At 35.0% G+C, this 25,842-nt stretch overlaps 1 protein-coding gene and 1 long non-coding RNA gene across 2 annotated transcripts; both read left to right on the top strand.

Moving 5' to 3' along the window:
• The first annotated feature begins 481 nt into the window (after positions 1-481).
• zc3h12ab (zinc finger CCCH-type containing 12Ab) lies at positions 482-18,931 on the top strand. The gene is made up of 6 exons (NM_001171029.2): positions 482-593; positions 1,497-2,057; positions 10,730-10,869; positions 15,443-15,677; positions 15,935-16,035; positions 17,871-18,931. Exons 2-6 carry the CDS (start codon positions 1,534-1,536, stop codon positions 18,749-18,751), a joined length of 1,881 nt encoding a protein of 626 aa, NP_001164500.2. The 5' UTR covers positions 482-593; positions 1,497-1,533; the 3' UTR covers positions 18,752-18,931.
• On the top strand, positions 4,036-6,095 carry LOC147832423 (uncharacterized). The gene is made up of 2 exons (XR_015516384.1): positions 4,036-5,962; positions 6,014-6,095. It is a non-coding gene; the product is annotated as an uncharacterized LOC147832423 (long non-coding RNA).
• Positions 18,932-25,842: the final 6,911 nt, after the last annotated feature.

Genomic DNA, 25,842 nt, shown 5'->3' with positions numbered 1-25,842 from the left:
TTTCTATAGATCAGTATTGGTCGATGACTTCTGGTTTTTCTAGGAAAGAAAAAGAGGAAGTTGAAACAGATCTCATATGACTTCAAAAATATGACGTACTTTTGACTCTAATGGGAACTTAAATGAACAGCATTGTGCATTTGACACATGTAAAACTTTCAAACTTTGGCTTATTTACCATATTTCCAAAGGCTTAGCAGGTGGAATAAACACAAGTGGAACAAAAACAAGCTTAAATCAGAAATAATGAATAATTTCTTCAAAGCCACAACACGTACAAATCTACAATCGGTTTGCAAGATAATTAAAATGGCGATGCTAATTTAAGATACTTTATTGAGCGGTTTGTTCATTCAGAACATAAACAATGGCATTTAAAATGTGCTTTTGAAACACAGCCGGTTGAACACAAGGAAAAAATAAGAAAAAACGCAACTCTCCGTGACGTCAGCAAGTGTTTGACTTCCTGGTTTCTTCAATAAAGGTGTGACGATACTGTCGGCTGTATTTGGCTGATTTGAGTTCAACAGAAAGGAAGTATACGAGTTCGTTGGATTATCAAGACGGCGGCTCAGAACACAGATAGAATTGAGGTTCGTATAAATGTTTTGTTTCTTGAAACTTTTTAACCATGACGTTAAAAGTTCCTCAGAAAAGTATATGCTACAAAGCTGTAGTTACCCTGTGTTGATTTTCCATCAGTTGACGTTGACATTTACGAAAGTGAAATAGCAAGTCGTGGATATATCGTGAGTTTATCTATTTAAAATGTATATAACTTTTGTAAACAAACTGATAAAGTTGAGTAATGGAGCAAAGCGCGTCCGTGTGCTGGAATGCGGGAGCGCGCCCGAATAAACAATCTAAACAGTGAAATAAAGTGATTTCGGTCATGTAGTACTAACATTTCAGACTAAAGTACTTATATGACCTATAAATTGTAACATGGCAGTAAGCCTGAAGTTTCATAATTGAAGATTACAATTCCTATACGTAAGTTAGACAAGTTGTTTGCTATAAAATCAATGGTTTATGTATTATTGAGGTAAAGAAACTGTGAAAACTTGTGTCAACGTCCCTATATAGTGTAACATATATAGTGTACCACGCTATTTTGAATATTGGGTCTAATATCGCATGTAAGTGTGACTTAAAACAACACTATTAAATTCACTGTGAACAATGTCATTTGATAGTCATGGCTGCTAATATGATTATTCCATTTATAGTTAGCAAATAATACTTTTCTCAAGTTATATCATTAAGGAGAAAGTGTGAATGAGTGAATATAAAACCAACCTTACCCAGATTTATATATTTATTGTTAATATCATGTTTTTTTAAATGTATTATTATATAAATGTTATTAGCATACTTTTATAGTTGTTTTAAACTGATTTAAGAATCTTAATTTAACTCGAATTGATGTCAGATGTTGTCATCTAAAGTTATATATAAATCTCTGAATTCATCATCGTTAAACTTTCTGTAAACAGGTGTGACCGACAAAGACGGGTTTCCAGAGGAAGAGAGATGAGTGCTGAAATTAGCACCATCCCCACATTACAGTTGTATTTGGATCCCCTTTGGCCATCGAGTGTTGGAACCTCTGACATAGACCCCTCCACCGCATGGGTTTCAGCACCTAAGTCGCCGTACAAACCTCCTGTGTCTTCCAGCATTAATATGGACCCATCTCAGCCCAGTCCAACACAAGAAGAGTCCTCAGAACTGAGCTCTGAGTTTCAGACTCAGCTCGATCTGTTCCTGAAGCTGGGGTTTTCCCAAACTCAGGTTCGTGCCGCTTTCCTGAAACTTGGGCTCCACGCGGACACAAACAAGGTTTTGGGTGAGCTAATAAAGGCTACTGGGGAAGCAGAGGATAAAGATGATACTACAGCCTCAACGACGCTGGTTTCACGCGGGGATGGTTCTAGTAAAGTCAGAAGCACCCAAAACCAGAGTGTAGCAACAGTGATGAACACTCAGGAGGAGCTGGTGAAGGACGAAGACGCACTCAGACCCATAGTCATTGATGGCTCTAATGTAGCCATGAGGTGAGATTACAGCAATATATGATTACATATTCCATATATGCATTGGAATATGTTGAGTTTATAGTCATTTTTGTTCATGCAGTTAATTTCTTTAGTAAATGTCAAGATGATGTTATGACAGTAGACGATAACAGTTAAAAAAAAAAGCAGTAACACTTTAGAATATTGATTAATGATATGGTTATGTATTTACTAACATTAGTGCAGTATGAATAGTCTTGTAAAGCATTTATGAATCATATTTCAGCATCAGGTAATGCATTTAAAAATGCAGTTGTGCTTGTAAACATTAGTTATGAACTGAGTTAACATGAACTAACATTATTTAACATGAACATTTATGAAGATTATTAAATGCAGTTATAAATGTATTCCTAATTGTTTGTTCATGTTAGTAAGTACATTAATTACTTGCATTATTAAAATCCAAAGTTGTGCTTGTTAACATTAGTTAATGCACTGGGAGTTAACATGAACTAACGTTATTTAACATTAACTAACATTAATGAAGATTAATAAAGCAGTAATAAACGTATTACTAATTGTTTGTTCATGTAAGTAAGTACATTAAATAACAGACCAGTATTTTGAAGTGTTCCCAAATAAAACTAAATTAAATAATATTCTAAAACTAGATCAGTCAGAAGTTAGGAGTAATTAATTTATATTTTTTTTAAACGGTAAAAAAATCCCAGTTGCAGCCTAAAGTTCATATTTTTCATTGGAAATAAATGTATTCGATATGCTTTTTTCTAGTTGTTATAGCCCTGATAACTTAGAGTTTATTGCTCTAAATATAGTACATAATCGCTCTGGGTGTCCCGAGTCCCAGCTCATGGACCATTCCCTATTTTGTCCCCCATCTCTCTCTCACTTTATTCCCTGGCATCCTACTGTCTTATAAAATAAAGGCAAAATAAATCTTTTAAAATATACATTCTAGTTAGTGTGGGCAAAAATTAATCTCATCCGAACTAAAAATTGACATAATTTAAGTGTATATACTGTGCTTATTATGTATACAAATTTCAGAAAATGTTTATTTTTAGTTAGATTATTTAAAATTAAATATCAATTTTAATAATTATGTAACAATTGTTTTGTATGGTTTTGTTTCTATGTATGTGTATGTATTATAAATATATAACACACACATATATTATTATGTTAAAACAAACTTTTAATTTGGGTGCAATTAATCGTGATCAATCTTTGCCCAGCACTACTTATTATAATACTTAATACTCAATAACACTTTTATTACTGTCTTTTAAACAGAATGGGATCAGTGCCCAGAAAATAAACTTGTTGAAATTCAGCAAGAAATAGGGAAAAAATCTAATTTATTTTTTAAGTCAAGACACGATGAGATTGTGTATAGAAGATGCCGCATTGGACTCACGAGACTCACACATGAACATTTAATCAAAGGAGAAGAACCCCCAAAATGTCTTTATTGCAACAAAAACCAAACTGTAAAACACATTCTTGTGTAATGCCCTATTTTTAATGTTATCAGACAACAATTTTTGACTAAGTGAAAAATTTTTTTTTCTAAAATTGTAGAATTTTTATCAAAAGAAAACCTTAAAAAACGGTTTTAGATTTTTATATTATCATTATTATTATTATTTATATATTTTTACTTGTGTATTTTTTATTGCTGTTAATGACTTCTAATTATTAGGACATTTTTATAGATATAGAAAAGTGGTATTTATAAAATGTGGTAACCTTGATCTGTTTTTTTTTTTTTTTTTTTTTGCCATGACATAGCCATTGAAGCTGAAATGGCCATAAAATTAATACTCTCTCTCTCCCATTACTGTCTTTTAATGAATAAATGCATTTTTGGAGAGCATAAGAGAGTTCATCCGGAAAAAAACAACAAAAAAAAAAAAACATTGGTAATCTTAAAGGGATAGTTCAGCCAAAAAATTACAGTTCTGTCATCATTCACTCATCCTCCAAACCTGTTCTGAAACCAACGTTTCTTTCTACAAAACTAGACATTTTATCAATATTTTGGAAACCACCATTGACTTCCATAGGAACAAAGAATATTATGGAGTTTAATTGCTACCAGTTCCCAATATTGTTAAAGATCTTCTATTCAACAATAACTGAAGAAAGAAATGGTGATGCAGTGGCGCAGTAGGTAGTACTGTCACCTCACAGTAGGAAGGTTGCAGGTTCGAGCCTCTGCTAGATCAGTTGGCGTTTCTTTGTGGAGTTTGCATGTTCTCCCTGCGTTCGCGTGGGTTTTCTTCGGGTGCTCTGGTTTCCCCCACAGTCAAAATACATGTGGTACAGGTGAATTGGGTAGGCTAAATTGTCCGTAGTGTATGGATCTTGCCCAGAGATGGGTTGCAGCTGGAAGGGCATCTGCTGCACAAAACATATGCCGGATAGGTTGGTGGTTCATTCCGTTGTGGCGACCCCAGATTAATAGAGGAACTAAGCTGAAAATAAAATAAATGAATGAATGAAGAAAGAAACTGCTAAAAATTTGCTTCCTCTTGAGAGTGAGGACAATTTTATATCGGGGAGAACTATACCTTTAATTATTAATACCTTAAGACCTGTAAGTTTACAATTCCATTCAACTGTACAGCTTTCCAGACGATACGGTAGCTCAGTGATTAGCACTGTCACCTCACAATAAGAAGGTCGCTGGTTCGAGTATCAGCTTGACCAGTTGGAATTTCTGTGTTGAGTTTGCATGTTCTCCCTGTGTGGGCGTGGGGTTTCCTCTGGGTACTCTGGTTTCCCCCACAGTTCATAGACATGTGCTACAGGTGAATTGAATAAACTAAATTGGCCGTGTGTGGATGAGTGTGTATGGATGTTTCCCAGTACTGGGTTGCAGCTTGTTTGGTATAGTTTTGTTTCTATGTAGTATGTATAATAAACGCATAATACACACACATATGTCAAAACAAACTTTTAATTTGGATGCGATTCATCGTGATTAATCTTTGCCCACACTGAAAAAATGATGTCTGCAAAGACGTTGCAAACAATTCATATGTGTTGAATTTAAACAAATTAAATTCAGTAATGTTCAACTTAGTTTGTTTGTTTTATCAGCCCAAATTAATCGTTTACAACCACTTAACTTTAAATTTAGTTCATGCAAGGATTCATCTTTGAATATTTTTTTCAGTGCAGCACTACTTATTTACAGTCGTTTTAATGAATAAATGCATTCTTGGTGAGCATAAGAGATTAATTCGGAAAACATTGGAAATCTTAAGGGATAGTTCACCCAAAATACTACAATTCTGTCATCGTTTACTCATCCTCCAAATCTATTTGAGTTTCTTTCTTCTGTTGAACATAAAAGAAGAATTTTTTAGTGATATCTAGAAACCACCATTGACTTCCCTAGTAGGAATTAAGAATACTATGGAATTTAATATCTGCCTGTTCCCAACATCATGAAAGATATCTTGTTTTTAGCAATAATTTAAAGAAGGGAAATGGGACAACTGCAAAATAGTAAATTACAATAAATTAACCCGAAAATAAATGAAAGACACTTTGCAAATGATAATTTTCAGACCAGGCACTGTCTATACTAGATGTCGAATTGAGTTTAGGTTGGCTCAATTGTATTTACTGAATAGCAAAGCACCCCTAAATGTAATTAATGACAAGCTGTTTTTTAATTTCTTTTTTTAATTAATATAATAACAGTCCATTACAACAAATACAAAACTATTAGAAGTATAGTACAATCAATACAAATATTACTTTTTTGCAACAAGAGAGTTTTAAAATAAATATTATATTGGTAAAGCAAAAGAAAGACAAAGAGAGAAAAAGAAACAAAAAAAAAAAGAAATAAATGAGGGCACATGACAGAAATAAAACAAATTAATGCAGAATATTAAATAAAGCACGTTTTGATTGCTTTATAATATATTTATTTTTTTATTATAAATATAATAAAGCTCATGTTTTATAAGTTTTGATTGATTTCTTCTTGTGAGTCTGTGATAGTTTTTAAATAAAGTTCCAGTTCTCATAAAAAAAGCTGCTCTTACCATAAATAAAACATAATTTGCTGGAATGTGGAAGTTTGAATGCCATTAGACAAAGTTTTTATAAGGAGAGTACTTTCATTGATATTTTTAAAATATCGATATTTAACTTTGAATATATTTTTGTGTGAGTTTTATTTAATTATATTTTATAAATGTGTCTAAGTAACCTTTTATTGTAATACGAATTAGTTTTTATCATGTATTATTTTATATGTATATCCATTTGCCATGAATTAACAATAAGAATAATCAAATGAATCAAATAAATAATAAATAAATGAACAATAACTGAAGAAAGAAACACCTAATTGTTTTCATAAGAAAGAAACTCTTTAATGTTTGCTTCTACTTGAGGGTGCGCAAACAATGAGTGCATTTTAATTTTGGGATGAACTATTCCTTTAATTATTAATAACTGAAGACATTTAGTTTGTAATTTTGTTCAACAGTGCATCTTTCCTTTTAGCATTTTTATGTTCAAATGTTTTATTGCTAAAACAAAAACTAACTCTATTACAATACAAATAATTACTTTGTTGCTGTTGTTTTTTATGAAAGGGAAGGAAAAAAAGAATTTAAAAAGAAAGGAAAGGGGGAAAATAACAAAAAATAAGGAAAAGAGAAAAATATAGTAATAAAAATGTACAGACTATTACAACCAACTGAATGCAGTCATTCAATAATCACAATCAAATGTTCAGTTATCAATGTTCAGAGTAGATATTTACAATCAAACGGTGTCCTTTTGCATTTGACGACATTAAAGCTGAAGTGTATGATTAGACATCTGCACGTAATGAATCAAAGCTTATTTACCATGACATCATGGCTAAGTGTGTTTGTTTACTGTGAAATAGATATCCTTAACCCACTATTTCCTTAAACATTTCAAGTAAATGCAAATCATTTCCTTTTTTTTTCTTGTTGTGAGAAAAGAGGTGTATTTGTGCTTATGCTATATTACATGTCTCAGTTATGAGTGTATTTCATGAGTAATTCATTCCAAACATCAGACCAGGAGCTGCCAAATAATAGATCATATGAACACATTAGATTATATGCTGTCAAAATGAATGATGCAATATGAATTAAATTGACCTGAAAAGATCTTTTGAAGGGTTTTACAACACCGGCTTGTTTAAAAACCCTCCCTTTCATATCGGACCTGTATTTGCATGTGCAGTCCAGATTTACCCCTGCAGGCTCCTGTAGCTGTCATCACTCCTGTATGCAAATAATCTTATATGCAAATCAGCGCTGTTTTCAGTCTCCTCCCTTCCTCCTTTCTATCCTGAAGGAGAATGTGTGCATAGAAGAACACAGTGTAACCGAACAGGCCCAACAGCATTGCAGTGCCGATTCTGGTTGGCTCTTCGCTATGTTTGTACCTAGAAATCACACACATTTAATTATAGGACCGTGTTCACACACCCAGTTTATTTACAGCCATTATTACAAGTTGTAGTTTGGCTACATTAAGTTACATTGACGTGTACATCTGATGCTGTGTATTTAAGGCTGTGTAGTCTATTGTGTAGTTTAATGTAATGAACTTTAAACCGCTTGTAAATTAAAGAAATGAGCTGGGTTTTTTTTTATTGTAGATTGTTTGTAGTTTTTTAAACTTTATTACTAAACCTTTTTGCATTGTTGCTTCCTTAATAAACAGCGTATGTTCCTCAATTTCGATTAAAGCATCCGCTAAATGAATAAACAATTAATTTTGTAGCTAATTTAAATAGATCTTTGTCTGTAAAAATAAAGTGTCCAGTCTGCGCCAATAGCCTAGTGTTTAGTGCATCGACACATGGCACCAAGGTGCTCGCAGCGACCCGAGTTCGATTCCCGTCTCGAGGTCCTTTGCTGATCCTTCCGCTATCTCTGCTCCCCACACTTTCCTGTCTCATATCTCCACTGTCCTATCAATAAAGGTGAAAACCCCTAAAAAATATATATATTAAAAAAATAAATAAATAAATAAAATAAATAAAAATATAAAGTGTCCTAAAATAATGCTATATTTGAAAAAGTTTAAAGTTCAGTCTTATAAAATGTTATATATACAATGCTCTGCATATTGTAAATGCATATTGTTATTAAGAAGCTATACAATGTTATATTTGTGCATATACATTAGATTAGTTACTACTGAAGCAAAATCTGGAGCTTATCTGACAAAATAACTTACGATAATGGTCCAAAAACTAGCACACCCAAATTTATATGCTATAGAAAAATATTAAATACAAATTTAAAATAAGAGGAAACATCAAGAGAAGCAAATTTAGTTGAAATGTTGTATATTTCAACTATATTTTGCTTGAAATTAATTGTATTTTTCCTTTTAATTTCTAGTCATGTTTTTTTTTTTGTGACTAAAATATAATTTTTATAAAATAAATAATATAATAAAATATATCTGTATAATAAAATATGTGTTTAATAAATCTGTTTTGTTTAAATGCACCAAAATACACTGCCTATATTCACTGAGAATTGAGATATTCACTTTCAAAATGGGGTGTACTTATGCTGAGCACTGTAAGTAGTTATAGATAAAAACATCTGATAAATAAATAAATATAAACATTTCCTGTAAACTAACTGTACAAAAGAGATAAGTTGGGTTAACTTGAAAAAAGTGAGTAAATTTGTTGCTTTTAAAGTGATTAGTTGACTTTACATGTGTTAAAAAACCTCATTTGCAGCTTACAATTCAGCCGTTACTTCAAAAATAGTTAAAAATGTTTTTATAGTTGCTTATAGTCTTATGTTTAATTCTCTAATATATGACACGACATCGCTCTGGGTCATAAATAAATCAATTTAAATATTTCCAGCAAACTGTTAAAAAACTGATTTTCATAAAATTATAAGGGCGAAACATCCAAAGCTCCAAAAGTATAAAATTTATTCACTTTAAAAAGGCTATAGCCCTAATTATTTATCCTAAATTAAACTGATTTGAGCTTTTGGTGTTGTCGCCATTTCATATATTAATATTTTTGTACTTTTTCTTTGGCTTAGCGCTCAATTTTTTAGATTGTAGTATTAGTATGGTAAGTTTTAAGGATATCTATAGACTAGTGTGCTCCAAAACAGTGACAAAATTCACGTATAGAAGATATAAAACTGAAATAAACATATAAAGCTTGTAGTTTGTTACTTCCGCCTGAATGGATCAAGGGTTTTATTCACATCATATCATACTTTAGTTTCTCATCAAATCTTCTGACCAATCAAATGCTCTCTAGTGTCCGAAATGCCCCGCCCCCTTCAAGATGCTTTTCATCTGCTTTTCATTTGATGCGCTTTACCTCAACCACTGTCATAGGCAGAGCTGTGATGAAACAAAATGCTATTGGCTGTTTTTTTAAAAGGGGGAGGAGCTACACTATACACTTTGTATTTCGGTTGAGATTACATCAAACATCAAATAAAAAATGCACATTTCAAAGCACTTCACAGCACCTTTAAGTCAACTTAGCATTTATAAATTACAAAGGGTATACTCAATTTTTTAAGTAGATAGTTAACTTGTCACTTCTAAAGCAACGGGTTTTAAAAAGACAAAATAATTTTTTTAACTTTGGATAGGGATGTCCTGAACAGTTTTTTTCCCCTTGAGTCCAAGTCTGAGTCATTTGATTTTCTGAGTCATTTGAGTATTTACCAAAACCGAAACCCGATCTGATGCTTCTATAATACATAAAAAATAAAAAAATAAGAGCGAAGAAACAGATCCAGAATTTTCCTTATTTTAACATTCAACAACTCCGTTAACAAACAGAGCACTTCTGTAAGGTAGCTTGAACAATCAAGTAATAAATAACATCAACTCTTAATTTTTGGACTTTAATGCAACAGTAAAAATAAAACAAATAGCACCTCAACTTTAAATACCCGGCAGGCAATCCCAACTTTACATATCACACAGTTTGCTGCGGCAATGTTGTCGTCATCAACTTTATTATACCTCCAGACAGCAAACATTTACTTGCACTTTCCGCTTCAAGCTGCTTCTTTGTTCTACTTTGCCAGTACTTAACCAATAGCATCTCTGCAACAAAGTGATGTCATGCCACACGCGTTGCTGTTTCTGTGTGAAGTCAAGAAAGAGGTCTAACTCTGTGCCACAGCATAACTATAGATGTGTTTAAAAAAATAATGAGAATATATATACATATCTATTCGAGTCCTGATCGGGAGGTAATGTCCGATTCCGATCGAGTCTGAAACTGCGTGATCGGGCCCGATATCCGATCACATGATCGGATGTGGACATCCCTAGATAAAAGCATCCTGATACAATAATAAATATTTATGTCTGTCCAATGTAGTTTGATTCATTCTAAAAACACACAAAAGTCTATGAGTTGATGAAGTTTAAAATAGTAAAAGTGTCTCAGTAGTCATTGTAAATGTTTGTATTTGTGTCATTTCGCACTTCTATGCTACTGTTTAAAATATGACCAAATACATCCTCATACTTAACAATTTCACGGATGTCTTATCTGCACAAATTAACGTTTGCACGTGTGATGCTATTTTCATATGCAAATACATGACTAATTTGAATGCATTACTATAATGAAGTAAAGATGTGCATATTCTGTTTCTCAGCCACGGGAACAAGGAAGTGTTTTCCTGTCTGGGAATTCAGCTGGCAGTGAACTTTTTCCTGGAGCGGGGTCACCTTGACATCACAGTGTTTGTGCCTTCCTGGAGAAAAGAGCAGCCGCGACCTGATGTACCCATCACAGGTGAGGGCAAGGGAATGTACAGACCGTCTGGAACCAATTCCAGAAACATTCACATTCCTATAAACGAGATCTGCAAGAAAAGGACTGAGTCAACAAGACGAGACTAGCAAATTTGTTATATGTGCTTTGGAAATTATGTACACGTTTTTACAGGTGATGGTTGTCAGTTAGATTTAGGTGAACAGTTCAGTTTTTTTTTATTAAATAAACTCAAGCAACCTCGGGATTCACGTAATAGAACTAGAAGCATGAGGAAACTAAATGATTTAATTTTATAAATTAAATATGGCATAAGATGTATAGTTAAAGACAAAATTATTAGCACTCTTGTGAGTTTTTAATGGAGAGAAGATTTTTTAAACATATTTTAATAACTAATTTTTAATTGCTAATTTTTCTTTTTTTGTCATGATGACAACATATGATAATATTTTGCAAGATGCTAACCAGCTTAAAGTGCAATTTAAAGGCTTAAAAGGGTAAATAGGTCAACTAGGGTAATCATTGGAAAACAGTGGTTTGTTCTGTAAAAATTAAAAAAAAATTATTAACCGTAGCAGTTTTTTGGCATTCAAAAATAATTAAAAATTTAAATAATCATAGATAAAAAAAAAAAAATATATGAGCAATATCAAACGAGTAGCAGTGCGATATTGCTGTATATCGGCACTGGTGGGAGGCGGATGTTTGGCTCAAGGCCGCAGGCCGAGTGCCTTGGTGTCCCACCAGTAATGATATACAGCCAAATCACACTGCTAAGAGTGTGATATTGAGTTTATTAAACAGTTCTACGGCATAATTATGTATATAAAAAAAGAAAATCAAACACAAAGAGACTCAAAAACCCTTTCGTATGAGGAACTACTTTCTTCCACCCCTCATTCAGCAAAGCAAAGCAAAGCAAACACTAGCAGATTACTATGGTATAAATACAGCACTACAAAATACAAAACAGAGAGAACGACTCAGAAAGTGACTTACCCATTTTATAATGATTCAATCAGCTGTAGTTTGAAATACGAAAAAGAAAATACAGTTTTTCTCCCCCAAGGACTTATATGATTTCTGTTGCCATATTTTCCATTTCAATTCTTTGCATGCTGATGGTTGCCAATGCGCTGAATCTCCGAAATTATAATTGTTTAAAATAGTCACTATCCTTATAAATTTAACTGCATAGTTGCCATCTAAAAACCATATTCTCACCTTTAAAAAAGCCTCAAAAGCTTATGTTGTCCAACAGCTGCAATATTTGTCAAACTGTAGCAAGTTTATTCCTCGGCTTGTCTGTGGGCGGAGTAATAGACCACAAGCGTAAAGAGGCTGCACGAGTGATGTTATTGCAGAATATCACAAGGCTATCAGCCAATCAGATTCGAGAACCAGACAGAACTGTTGTCTAAATTTATTTATTATGTTTATATAATTGTTGTTATTTTTTTAATAATATGCAATATTATTCCATCCAAACTAAAAGAATGAAGAATTAATTTCCTTTGTAAAAATTTTTTATAATTGGAGTACAAAACAATTGTATATATTTATTTTGAAAAACATTAATAATTAATAGTAATACATTTATAATTAATAAACATTAAAATATATATATATTTATATATTTATATATATATATATATATATATATATATATATATATATATATATATATTTTTTTTTTTTTTTTATATATATATATAATTAGGCCAATAATTGTGTCTTCATCTTCAACTGTATTTATAAATTGGCAAGTATGTGGGGTTTTTACAAGACGTGCTACTTCCTCGTTAGACAAAAAAAAAAAATAAATAAAGGCCATAGGGAAGTAGTGTGATAATACGTCTCCTGCTTTTGGCTCACAAGATCTGTACAATATTCTTCATGTACGCCAAACTCTTCCCTTTTAGACGGAAGCACTGCAACTATAATAATGCAACTATAATGATGACACTGTGCAGCCAGCAGATAGTTGCGATGTTGAATTGTCATTTCACTATGCAAACATTGTGCAAGTATGTTTGACCTCCTGCTTTCTCTGAAATAAACTGTCGATGTCTAAACAGGCACCTGTCCAATGGAAATCACAAGCAAATTGAAATGCCAAGAATCTTTTTTTGTTGTTGTTGTTTGTCTCCCCTGAGGGTTTGTTCGTTCCAACTGGTTGAAAAGTGTAGCCAAGTACAAAAAAAGTGGTGTAATAGACAGAACGTTCCAGCTCGACTTAGCGATCTATTGTAATATGTCATATTAATCACATAATACACTGTTAATCACATCTGTCAGTATAACAGTATTTACTAAGAACTATACCTGGAGGGCATCACAATATTGAGACAGACCGCATTAAAGTTCATGTATTTCAAATAGAGCCTTTTTGAAGTTTGTGTGTTGGTTGTTTCCATTGCATGCTACATGTTTTAATCTAATTGTTAACTTGTTTACTATTCACATACATTTAAGATACAACCAAGCTTTGCAGTTGATCTGAGGCTTATACAAAAAAAAAAACCGTAGTATTTATAATGGCTTGTTTTCACTGAGTGGTACAGTATGGTACAAGTCGGTACGGGTCACCTTTGTCAAGCTAGTGTTTCCACTGCCGAAAGGGGACCATTTGATGGGTGTGGTGTGCAACAGAAAGTTTCAGTCTTCGTCATTCTTGCTTGAGGAAATGTTGAGTAAAGCTGTACAAGTCGTTCACATGTCATATGAGAAGCACTTCTCAAAAAACAGATGCTTTATACATATAAATACTTGTGTATAAATGTTCATTACTAACCTTTCCATGAACAGGATTTGATTATAACTGCAGGTCATTGATCAGTATGAAATAGCCTACAGTAATGTCTGGCATTAAATAAAATTAATAAATAAATGCACCATATATGAACACATACAGACGCTTACAGTCTCAGATATGTTACCAGTTACAGAAAAACTACACACAGCAGACATTTAGTCCTTATTTGGCTTCAAAATTTACAAAAACATTTAGTATTTGGCTTCAAATACAACACACAACATATTGCCCACAGTCAGTGCAAATCTCTCATCTGTATCTTTAATTTTTAGCAGCACATGTAACCTCTGTTCAATTCCGTCATTCTGCATTCTTAATGGTCCAAAAGGCAATGATAATAGTTAAACACGGCAGTTAGTTCATGTTTTAGGTTGCTGAAAGAATCATTTGCTCCTTTATTTTTTTTCAGGATTCTCCTGTTTTTTCACGCTTCACTCTCGCGTTTGTCCATTTCTGAAAGGATCGGATGTCAGAAGCACTTCAGTAATCATGCGCACGTTATTATCATCAGCAGTTCGTTATTTCAAATATAGCTGTTAACGTGAGCTCTCTCTCTCTAGATAGTGAAACCGCTCGCGCCTTAGACAGCCTTTAAAGTAACTACAGGGCAAAGGGTAGATTCTGATCTTCTTGGCTTTGTGGCTGTTCATCAAGATGATGACAAGGTTTTTGTAAGCTCGCATCAACCATGGCTTGTTGTTATATGTATATATTATTACAGTGTGCTGTCTCGGCTGTGTATTTAAAAATAGCGCTTCCTTTGTTTTTATTCTTCTGGCTTGTGCACAAGCTAGTGACGTATCTCTGTAAACCAATAGCGTTCAGCTGCGCGTCTTGCTCTGGTTTTTGGTACCCTTTTGTTTTGCTAGGTACCCTTTCGTAAGGGTACCCAAAAAATGGTACGGTTTGGTATCTTTTGACAATGGAAACGGCCATAAAAGTGTACCGAACCAAACCTTTTCATACCACTTAGTGAAAACAAAAACCGACATAAATGTCTGCTCTCACAGTCTATAAATCAAGTTAAAGCAATTGGAAAAATCTAACTTGACAAGTATAATTCTAAAAATGCAAACATGCATCAAGTTTAAAGGGATATTTCACTCAAAAATGACAAATCTGTCACATTTACCCGTCCTCCACTTTGTCCAAACCTGTCTGAGTCACTTTCACACACAAAACAACATATTCTGAAGAATGTTGGAAAAACAGTTATTGACTTTCATTGTATTTTTGTGACCACAATGGTTGTCAATGGCTGCTTTTCCCTACAAAACCCATTCATTTATTTTCTTTTGGCTGAGTTCCTTATTTATCAGGGGTCACCACAGCAGAATAAATTTAGTTTATTTTCACCTGAAATGGGGAGAGCATGCAAACTCCACACAGAAATGCCAACTGACCCAGCCGGGACTCGAACCAGCTACCTTCTTTATATGAGGTTGATAGTGCTAACCATTGAGCCACTATGTCGCCCGTCCCCCCAACATTTTTCAGAAAGTCTTGCTTTGTGTTCAACAGAAGAAAGAAATTCAAAAGTCAATTAAAATCCATAAAAAAGTAAATGGTGAGGAAATTAAAATCTATCATGTAATCATAAGCATCGATCACTTCACTTGCAACTTCTTATTACATGTTTGTTACGATAAAAAAATCTATTAAATAAATATATCTTAAAATGTTTTAATAATTGCAGTAAGTCAAAGCATCAACCGACTGTCCTAATTTTAAAATGCTCCAACAATAATTTCCCATCTCTTGTCTCTTTTTCTGCAGATCAACACATTCTGCGAGAGTTAGAGCGAAGTAAGCTCTTGGTGTTCACACCGTCCAGAAGGGTGGCCGGAAAACGTGTGGTGTGCTACGACGACCGTTTTATCGTGAAGTTGGCGTACGAATCCGATGGCATTATTGTGTCCAACGACACTTACCGGGATCTGCAAGGAGAGCGTCCCGAGTGGAAACGCTTCATAGAGGAGAGGCTTCTCATGTACTCCTTCGTCAATGACAAGTAAGACCTGTTGTGGTTTGGTCTTTGTGGATAGTTTTGATAAATCGATTAGAAATCATCAAGTCCAAGGCACTAGAAAGGTATTAATTAAAGATTAGCTATTAGCCTTGAAATAATAGCCATGTTAATAAAGGCTTTTTAATTTTTGCACTTACTTTTGAGTGCCTTGGACTCATTAACTACCCCTGAAGCAGTTTTTCTTTCATTTTATTAATGCTTGATTACAGTTTAATTACATTATATTGTTTTCTGTGTAGGTTTATGCCTCCGGATGACCCTTTGGGAAGACATGGACCCACCCTGGACAACTTTCTCAGAAAGACTCCGCGTATACCCAAAAAACAGCCCTGTCCTTATGGTGAGAATCTATTTTTTCGTGGAGTTTAAATAAATGATGAATACTACAGTATGTTTATTTTTACGAGCGTAATTATACGGTTTTTGTAGTTTATGTTGGTGTAATTATCAGGGTCTGGCTTGACATTTTTTTTGCTATAGCCAATAAAAAGAAAGAAAGCAAGTACATATGCAGAGAATTAATAAACATAACAATATTCAAAAAAATAAACATTCTGCCTTTCAAATGTCAGTAAAAAGTGATCTTTTATTACAATTTAAACAAACATTTATGGGATGCAAAGCTGAATTCTCAACAGCTATTACCACAGATTTCTGTTTCACATAATCCTTCAGAAATACTTCTTATTTGCTGCTACAGAAACACAAAAAATTGTGTGATTAGTACGTATTGCTGCTTTATATTTTTCTCCATATAATACATATGTAAGGATTCCTTGTTAAAGGTTATAAAGCAATGTAAATACAATAATTTATGTAAAGGATAATCAACAGCTTGACATGCTTTTATAGGATTTTAAATACCCAACACAAGGCCAAAAACCACCTGAGGCCTTTGCAAAAATATAATAAAAAATCCCTGCCTCTGCAAAGTGCATTTAACATTTAAAATCCTTTTCTGCACGGCAAGTCAATGATTATTTCACTAAAACGAAACTCCATTTAAAACAAATTAAAACTAGTATTGCTCATAGCGGTGCAATTTGAGTGAATTTTTGTTAGTTAGGACACATTAGATCTCCCTGCTGTGAATCAGTCACAAGCAGAGTTAGAGTGTGTCCATAAATATGACATGGGCATATCTAATAGCTCATAGTACACTTGTCAGCTACCTCTTCACAAAGTTTTTAACTATATTGGCGAGTTGGTTAACCACCATTGGGAGGATCTTGATTATATAGAGGTGTGAAGGCTCCGAAAACTATTACTGAGTTACTACTATGGTTACTAGGACTGTGCAATTAATCGAAAATCTAATTTCGATTTTGATTTTGGCTTCAAACAATTATGAAAAAGCATTAATCGAGATAAACTTTCCAGCTGTACACATTGTTGCTCTTAAAAGCACGAAAGACAGCGTGCTTATGTGTGTGTGCAGCAAGCACACTCAGTCGGAAGCATGCGGCCAGTCAGCATTAGGTCTCATTCGCACACTGAGCCGAGCAGACATCTAAAGTCATCTTAACGTGAGCGCTTTAACGGTCAAATAGGTGTCAAAACGCGGTGTTTAGTGATTATTTATATTAACCCTCATCTGTGTAATAAACAAACGAGTTGACAATCAAAAGACACGTGAAAGCAAAACCATTAAAGTGACCTATGCGAAATTTAATTTATCATTAATCAAACAAAACGAGAAAATCCCTCTCTGCTCTTGACTGAAGGATTTTTGTAGCTAAAGTGTTTTTCTTACAGTGAAGATGCTTAAAGCACAGTTTATTTCATATTTTTATTCTATTGTATTTATTTCTCTTTCTCTTTTTTGACTTCAATAGATAATCGTTTTGAATAATCGTGATTACAATTATGACCAAAATAATCGTGATTATGATTTTTCCCAAAATCGAGCAGCTCCAATGGTTACTACTATGGTTATGTTCGAGGGTAGTTCATTTATTTAGAACTGTGATCAGCTGGATTAAAAGTACCTGTACATTAAACGATTTCATAGCACACCTTCAAAAATTAAAAATTCGTAAAATTAAGTTAATTTCAATTGCATAAATGTCTGTTCTGTCCTTTTTAATCAATGCATTGCATCCCTTCTGATTAAACGTAATACAATTATGAGCCAATAAGATTAACAAGAATGAACCCCTCTCATTTTCAATGCAGGAAAGAAGTGCACTTACGGAAACAAGTGCAAGTTCCATCATCCCGAGCGAACCAAACAATCCCGTGCCCTGGCCGATGAGCTCAGAGACAAGGCCAAAATTTCATCGGCACCACACAAATCTCCAGTTCCCAGTCAGAGTCCGTCTCTGGAGGAAACCATAGAGCAGAAACTCTCCCTGGATCCGTGTGGATCTGTCAAAAAAAGTTACGCCAGTGAAAATGTCATCATCATTAACGCAAGCCCACAACCAACCCAGCGCAAGTTTCCAATGAAGAAAGAGCGTCGGCATTCCCCAACAAGCCTAGAATCGTTCCCCAATGGATCTCAGGAGCGTTTGGATTCTGGCTTGGGCTCCTACGAATGCCATACTTCAGAAACTCCCCACTGCGACCATAGGAAATCCAAACCATCCAGCGGTGGGAGGCATCGCTACATTCCACCCAATAGCCAGCCTTGTAGTTGCTGTTCTTACCAATCCTACCAATCCCAGCACCACAGCAGCTCCCCTAACCCAGGTTACAATCAGCCCAGGTATCACTCCTATGGAGGAGGTCCAGTTTACCCACACTCAAACATGCACCAGTATTCGTTTCCACACAACAGAGGTCCTCCCCCTCATCAAGGCTACTGGTCGGACCATTATGGTGCCTATCCTCCGACATCCCACAATGCCATGCAGTCGGAGAGAGGACACGGACACTGGTCTCCATCCAATCACAGTCCTCAGTGGTCCGAACGGGAGCAGGTGAGGAAGAAATTACTGGCGATTTTTAATGCACGTTTGGTGGACAGAGCCATGGACATGTTCCCGTATCTTCTGGACCCACAAAGACTTGCCGCAGAGATTTTGACACTTCAGTCTCAGGATGGAGCTTTATGAGATTATTTGTATTCATCGAAGGTCTAGATAGTAATGCTAGATCCTGGCACTTAATGTGCCACGTCAAGTTCTCAGTTTAGTGTATCTAAAGTAACCTTAAAGTCTCATTAGTCCTCAATGAGCACTTCACATCAGATGTGCTCTGATGAGCTGTTTTTGCCGAGTCATCCCATATCGTAAAAAAAAAAAAAAAGATATCCAGGTAAAGTCAGAATTATTAGCCCCCATTTATTTTTTTCCCCAATTTCTGTTTAATGGAGAGATTTTTTTTAGCACATTTCTAATCATAATAGTTTTAATAACTCATCTCTAATAACTGAATTATTTTATCTTTGCCATGATGACAGTAAATAATATTTGACTAGATATTTTTTAAGACACTTCTATACAGCTAAAAGTGACATTTAAAAGCTTAACTAGGTTAATTAGGTTAACTAGGCAGGTTAGGGTAATTAGACAAGTTATTGTATAACAATGGTTTGTTCTGTAAACTATTGAAAACAAATATAGCTCAAAGGGGCTAATAATTTTGTCCTTAAAATTGTGTTTAAAAAATTATAAACTGCTTTTATTCTAGCTGAAATAATACAAATAAGACTTTCTCCCGAAGAAAAAATATTATCAGACATACTGTGAACATTTCCTTGCTCTGTTAAACATCATTCGGGAAATATTTAAAAAAGAAAAAACAATTAAAGGGGGGCTAAAAATTCTGACTTCAACTGTATATGGCAATATATGCTAATTACATACGTGACGTACAAGTTCATATTAGGATTTAACTTATATTTCAAAACTGTCCATTTACATGTGTGTGTGTGTGTATTTTTAACCATTGAAATTATCTATCTATATATATATATATATATATATATATATATATATGTGTACAAATATGTTCACATATATTGGCTAAACCTTAAAACTTGAAATGTATGTTTGATGTATGACGTTATGTCCAATCTAAATCTGAAATTGAGTGTCTGTTTGCATATATTTCTATATGAGATGCAGCATTTTGGTTTATTGTGAGATTGAGTGTTTAGTCGGAGGCTGTTGTGTAGTTCAGAGCAGCTCAATCTTGAATTCTCATTGGTCCACAACCCAGCATGTGTGTAACCCAGCCCACAGTCAAATCTCATTGGTGGATAATTCTGCTTCCCAATCGATGATCTGATTGGCCGTTCTTGTCAAGTCATAGTTTTGTGTCAGAAACAAAATCTCATTGGTCGATATTTCTGCCTCCCATCTGGTGTTCTGATTGACTGTTCTTGTCATAGTAGTCTGTCGCATAAAAAAAATCTCTGGTCCACAATTCTGCTTCTCATCTGATGATCTGATTGGCTGTTTTGTCCAGTCAGTAGTGACAAAAACAAAAATCTTATTGGCTGATAATTCTGCTTCACATTAGTTGATCTGATTGGCTGTACTTGCAGTAGTCTGTCGCATACAAAATCTCATTGGTTGGCTCTTCTTGTCAAGTCATAGTAGTCTGTCAAAAACAAAATCTTATTGGTCGAATTTTCTGATTATCAACTGGTGTTCTGATTGGCTGTTGATTTAAAGTCATAGTTGTCAGTCAAAATCAAATTCTCCTTGGTTGACAATTCTGCTTCACATCTGATGATCTGATTGGCTGTTATGTCAAGTCATAGTAGTGTCAAAAACAAAATCCCATTGGTAGTTAATTCCGTTTTACATCTTGTTTTCTGATTGGCTGTTCTTGTCATAGTAGTCTGTCGCATACAAAAGTTCATTGGTCCACAATTCTGCTTCAGATCTGATGTTCTGATTGGCTGTTCTTGTCAAGTCATAGTAGTCTGTCAAAAAACTAAGTCTCATTGGTTGATAATTCTGCTTCGCATCCGACATTCTCATTGGCTGTTCTTGTCGCAGTAGTCTGTCGCATACAAAATCTCATTGGTCGATAATTCTGCTTCACATCCGATAATCTGGTTGGCTGTTTTGTCAAGTCATAGTAGCGTCAAAAACAAAATCTCATTGGTCCATAATTCTGCTGCACATCTGATAGTAGTTAAAATAGATCTCTTCTTGCGATTGGCTGTTCTTGTCATGGTAGTCTGTCGCAAACAAAATGGAATATGGAATCGCTCCATAATTCTGCTGCACATCTTGTGTCCTGATTGGCTGTTCTTGTCGAAGTAGTCTGTCGCATGCAAAATCTCATTGGTCCACAATTCTGCTTTACATCAGATATATTTATGTTTAAAAATAGATATATTAATGTCTCTATAGTTTAAAGATATTTAATGTTAGTAATGAGATGAACTCCTTTTAAGATTTTTAAATATTGTTATTTAACCTTTGACTGTGGTGAATTGACTTCTGGTTGTATTAGCCAACAGAGTTTTATATCAGTTTTGACAAAAAAAGAAAAGATCATATTTAATAATAGCATGAAAAGTTCTCTAATTTCTACACATGTCTGAAGTGTTATGATTTATGGTTCTGCGTGATTTGCAGTACCGTGCGTTTAGTGTCTAGGCACCGTGTGCCATAACTGATATTACCTAAACAGAGCTACCAGAAAGGTAGAAGAGTACGCACCCTTCGGTGTATTTTTCCTTTTTTATAAGAGATAACTTCTAAAAATGTCCTAAAGAATCATCTCAATTATGACTTAATATATTCAGTGAGTTCTCAAAGGTGAAAACCAAAAGCGTAAAACATGCACGGATCAGACTGTGATGAAGCTCTTGGTGCCTCTGTCTCTGTTCAAGCTGTTTAGATTGTGAAGAGGGAATCTGCAATATCGAGTAGGCAATTTTTGTTTGCCAGTGTTTTATTTAGCATTATGTTCTCTGCTCATTTAAATACAGTCGATGTTAGAATTATTAGCCCTCCTGAATTATTAGTCCCCCTGTATATTTTTCCCTAATTTCTGTTTTAACGGAAGGAGGATTTTATTTCAACATATTTCTAAACATAATAGTTTTAATAACTCATCTCTAATAACTGACACTTCTATGCAGCTTAAAGTGACATTTAAAGGCTTAACTAGGTTAATTAGGTTAATCAATAATGATGGTCTGTTCTGTAGACAGTTGCAACAAATATAGCTTAAAGGGGCTAATAATATTGACCTTAAAATGGTCTTTAAAAAATTAAAAACTGCTTTTATTCTAGCCGAAATAAAACAAATAAGACTTTCTCCAGAAGAAAAAACATTATCAGACATACTGTGAAAATTTCCTTGCTCTGTTAAACATCATTTGGGAAATCTTTGGAAAAGAAAATTAACAGGAGGGCGAATAATTCTGACTTCAACTCTTATGTCATCTTTTAATGCAGTATCTCTTGTCCTGATATGAACTGTTATATTTATGTGTCTTTAATAAAAGTCTCGTTTGTTGACATTACCGTGTCTGTGTTTTGTTTGTTTATGACGAGCCGGAGCAAACGTGACCTTCAAAGGCATCTGTGCTGCAGGCAATGGCCTCATTACTGAAGGATGTGTTCTAGGAAATCACAGATCCTCCAAAACACCTGACGTGTGCTCTATTAGACTGCAGGATCGAGGAGTTTAACACTAGATAAACAAACAAAAAAAAAAAACATGATTGTTCAACAGTATTTCCAGCCTGATTTCATGAGAAAACGTAACTATTTAACGTTTTGCTAATTCGTATGAATTCAGTCGTGTGAAAATGTAGGTTTTTTAAAAGAAGGCTTGGCACCCAACCCCACCACTAAACCCAACCGTCATTGGGGGATGAGCAAATTGTACGAATGAGACTGTATGAATTTATGCAAAGTAGCCACCAAATCAAAAAGTTACCAATTGCTGTGAGATTGTGTTGTTGTTTCCCATTACTGGGTTGCAGCTGGAAGGGCATCGATGTGTAAAAGCGATGCCGGAATAGTTGGGGGTTCATTCTGTTGTGGTAACCCCTGATAAATAAGGGACTAAGCCAGTGGTCACCAAACTTGTTCCTGGAAAGCCGGTGTCCTGCAGATTTTAGATCCAACTCTAATCAAACACACCTGAACAAGCTAATCAAGGTCTTACTAGATATACTTAAAACATCCAGGTAGGTGTGTTGAGGCAAGTTGGAGCTAAACCCAGCAGGGACACCGGCCCTTCAGGACCGAGATTGGTGACCCCTGGACTAAGCTGAAGGAAAACTAAAGAACTTTAAACATTAGCGAAGCGTTTTCTGAATCGTTTTATATTTTGAGAGTAAATGATGAGTATTTGCATTAAGATATTTATGTTTATTTGTAAATCATAACAATACTTTTTTATTTATTATATTTCATGACTCAATGGAGGGTTGGAATACAGACACAAATTCGTAAGAAAAATAGTGTCGACACACAAATCAACGATAACACTTGGTAACCAGAATAATTTTAGCACATCAAACACAACAAGCCAACAATACTCGCTTTCCTGCCCCACGCCCGTTCTCTTTTTAAAGGACGCCCTGGGTAACCTCCTCCAATCCCAGGGCACGTCGCCTGCTAGCTAGGGCGGGGCCTGCAGGTGGAAAGAGGGAAAGAGAGAGACAGACACACACAGACAAACACACCTGCCAACGCAACAACCATCATTTTGTTTTTAAGCTGAATCAATTTAACTTTAAAGGTAATTTCAACTAGGATTTTTCTGATATCCAACAAAAAAAAAAGCATCATATCAACGCCACAGCCTACCTGAGTATTGTTGCTCACCATGTCCATCCCTTTATGACCACAGTGTACCCATCTACTGATAGCTACTTCCAGCAGGAAAACGCAGCATGTCATAAAGCACAAATCATCTCAGACTGGTTTCTTGAACATGACAATGAGTTCAAATGGCCTCCACAGTCACCAGAACTCAATCCAATAGAGCACCTTTGGTATGTGGTGGAACGGGAGATTCACATCATGGATGTGCAGCCGACAAATCTGCAGCAACTGCGTGGCGCTATCATGTCAATATGGAGCAAAATCTCTGAGGAATATTTCCAGTATCTTGTTGAATCTCTGCCATGAAGGATTAGGGCAGTACTTAAGTGAAAAGGGGCTCCAACCTGGTACTAGTAAGGTGTACCTAATAAAGTGGCCGGTGAGTGTATATGGGCAACCAGGTGAGAGACAGCGTAACCAATTAGGCCAATGTGTTAGAGATACAATATTGTTGCTTATCATTAGAAAAGTAGCCAAGCAACATCGCTCTAAAAATCTGCTCGACAACATTGCTGAAAACGTTTCCCCGTGTGTCATCAGCATTAGTTTTTGTAATTGTCAGAATAATCTGTGAGCATTTTTTTCAATTCAAATGGAAACACAAAACCACAAATACACCGTCAGAAAAGACGAGAAGAGCTCTATAGATGTCCTTCATAGATACTCTTTATCAGAGGATGTGGCCTTTCAGAGAGGATTGCAGAGGAACTAACGCTTTTCTGAGAGAAAGAGAGAGAAGATAGCGATTTTCCAGACTTCAGTTTAGCCTTCTTTGTGCTGATTGTCATGTGAGCGTGTTAACAGGCATCATGATGGACCTGATAAAGCGTTTGCTACAGCCACAGTGCAGACAGACACGTCATCAGTCTGTGGACTTCCCCAAAACTCTTTCTTTCCTCTAAAATTAGGGTCACACACGGACAGACAGAGGTGTTAAATTCTTTCACTGTCATTCTGAACACACACACACACACACACACACACACACACACACACACACACACACACACACACCACTGTCTGTTTCACTTCTGCTGCTCAGGGGCGGACTTGATTTGGGGGCCCTAAGCAATTCTCAAAACATTCTGTTTCTTTATAGATATTCCTCTGTAGATTCCCAGCAGGCGCACAACATCATTTAGTATTGGGTTAGATTTAGGTTGTAATGTCAGGTGACCAAAATTCAATGTGTAGCCAGCGTCTAAGGACAACGTTATTTTTAATTGTCCAATAATTACGTCAAATGACGTTGATATTTGGTTGATTTTAGGTTGTGTAGGAAAAATTATCCGATCAACAACCAAAATTGGGTGTTGTCATCTAAAGGCTTTGGCGATGTTAAATTGCGAAGATTTAGAGTTTTCGTCGAAGGACGTGTCCGTCGCGGCCTCGCAAGCTTTGACGATTCGCCACGAAACAGGGATTCCTTATAACTCAGGCATGCATGATTCGATCTGCCTCAAAATTCTCATGTTTGATAACAGTCCTGACCTGAACACGTTTACATGCCAATATCCAGATACAGTTATAGCGCCACCTGCTGGCAACAGGAAATTACTTATAACTCAGCCAAACAATATCTGATCTGCCTGAATATTCACAGGTTAGATGAGATTCCTCTCCTGAAGACATCAACATGCCAATATTAAGTCACAGGCATAGCGCCACCTGCTGACAGGAGGAAGATTGGCATAAATCTGATTTTCTCAGGTTTTTATATATATATATCACCTTAAATGAATATTGTTTGCTTTTCTCTGTCATCTTGGGGCCACCGGGCAGCGATGATCCCGGGTGCGAGGTCCCTTTCATCGCTGCTTGCAGCTTTAATTATTATTATTTTTGTAAACTGTACTCATTGCCATATTGGACCAGTTACCAAAGATGCAACAGCAAAAACACATAGCACTGTCACTTTTCTCATTGTATAATAACCATGATCCGCTCATCATCTCTGTTCACTGGGAAATATTCTTTTATTTGAACTGGCCCTCACAAATGCTCACAGATGTTCCACTATTCATGGGGGCCTCGGTTTTGAAAATAAGTAACAACATTAAAATCTTAATGGTTATGGACAGATTTTATAACATATTATGAAAAACTTCTATATAATATAGAGCTATATAATTTAAATAAGCTTCTTGACTTTGGTTGGGGCCTCCCAATTCCCTGTGGCTGCTTACTTCGCTTATTGGTGAAGTCCCCACCTGCTGCTGCTTTTCTCTGCTGTCAAATGTCCCTACATTTCACTTTACTAACTATACTAATTTATTTTTATTTCTTTTATTCATTTAATTACTTATGTTTTATGTATTTTTACATAAAAAACTTTGAATATTACCAATGAATATTACTTAAAAAACCAATGAATATTACTTAAATAAATAATAAAT

The sequence above is a fragment of the Danio rerio genome, chromosome 19, assembly GCF_052040795.2.
Source record: "Danio rerio strain M-AB ecotype USA chromosome 19, GRCz13ab, whole genome shotgun sequence".
In the NCBI taxonomy this organism is placed as follows: Eukaryota; Metazoa; Chordata; class Actinopteri; order Cypriniformes; family Danionidae; genus Danio; species Danio rerio.
The sequence above is the reverse complement of the archived record's forward strand: the minus strand, read 5'-3'. Positions and strand labels throughout refer to the sequence as shown.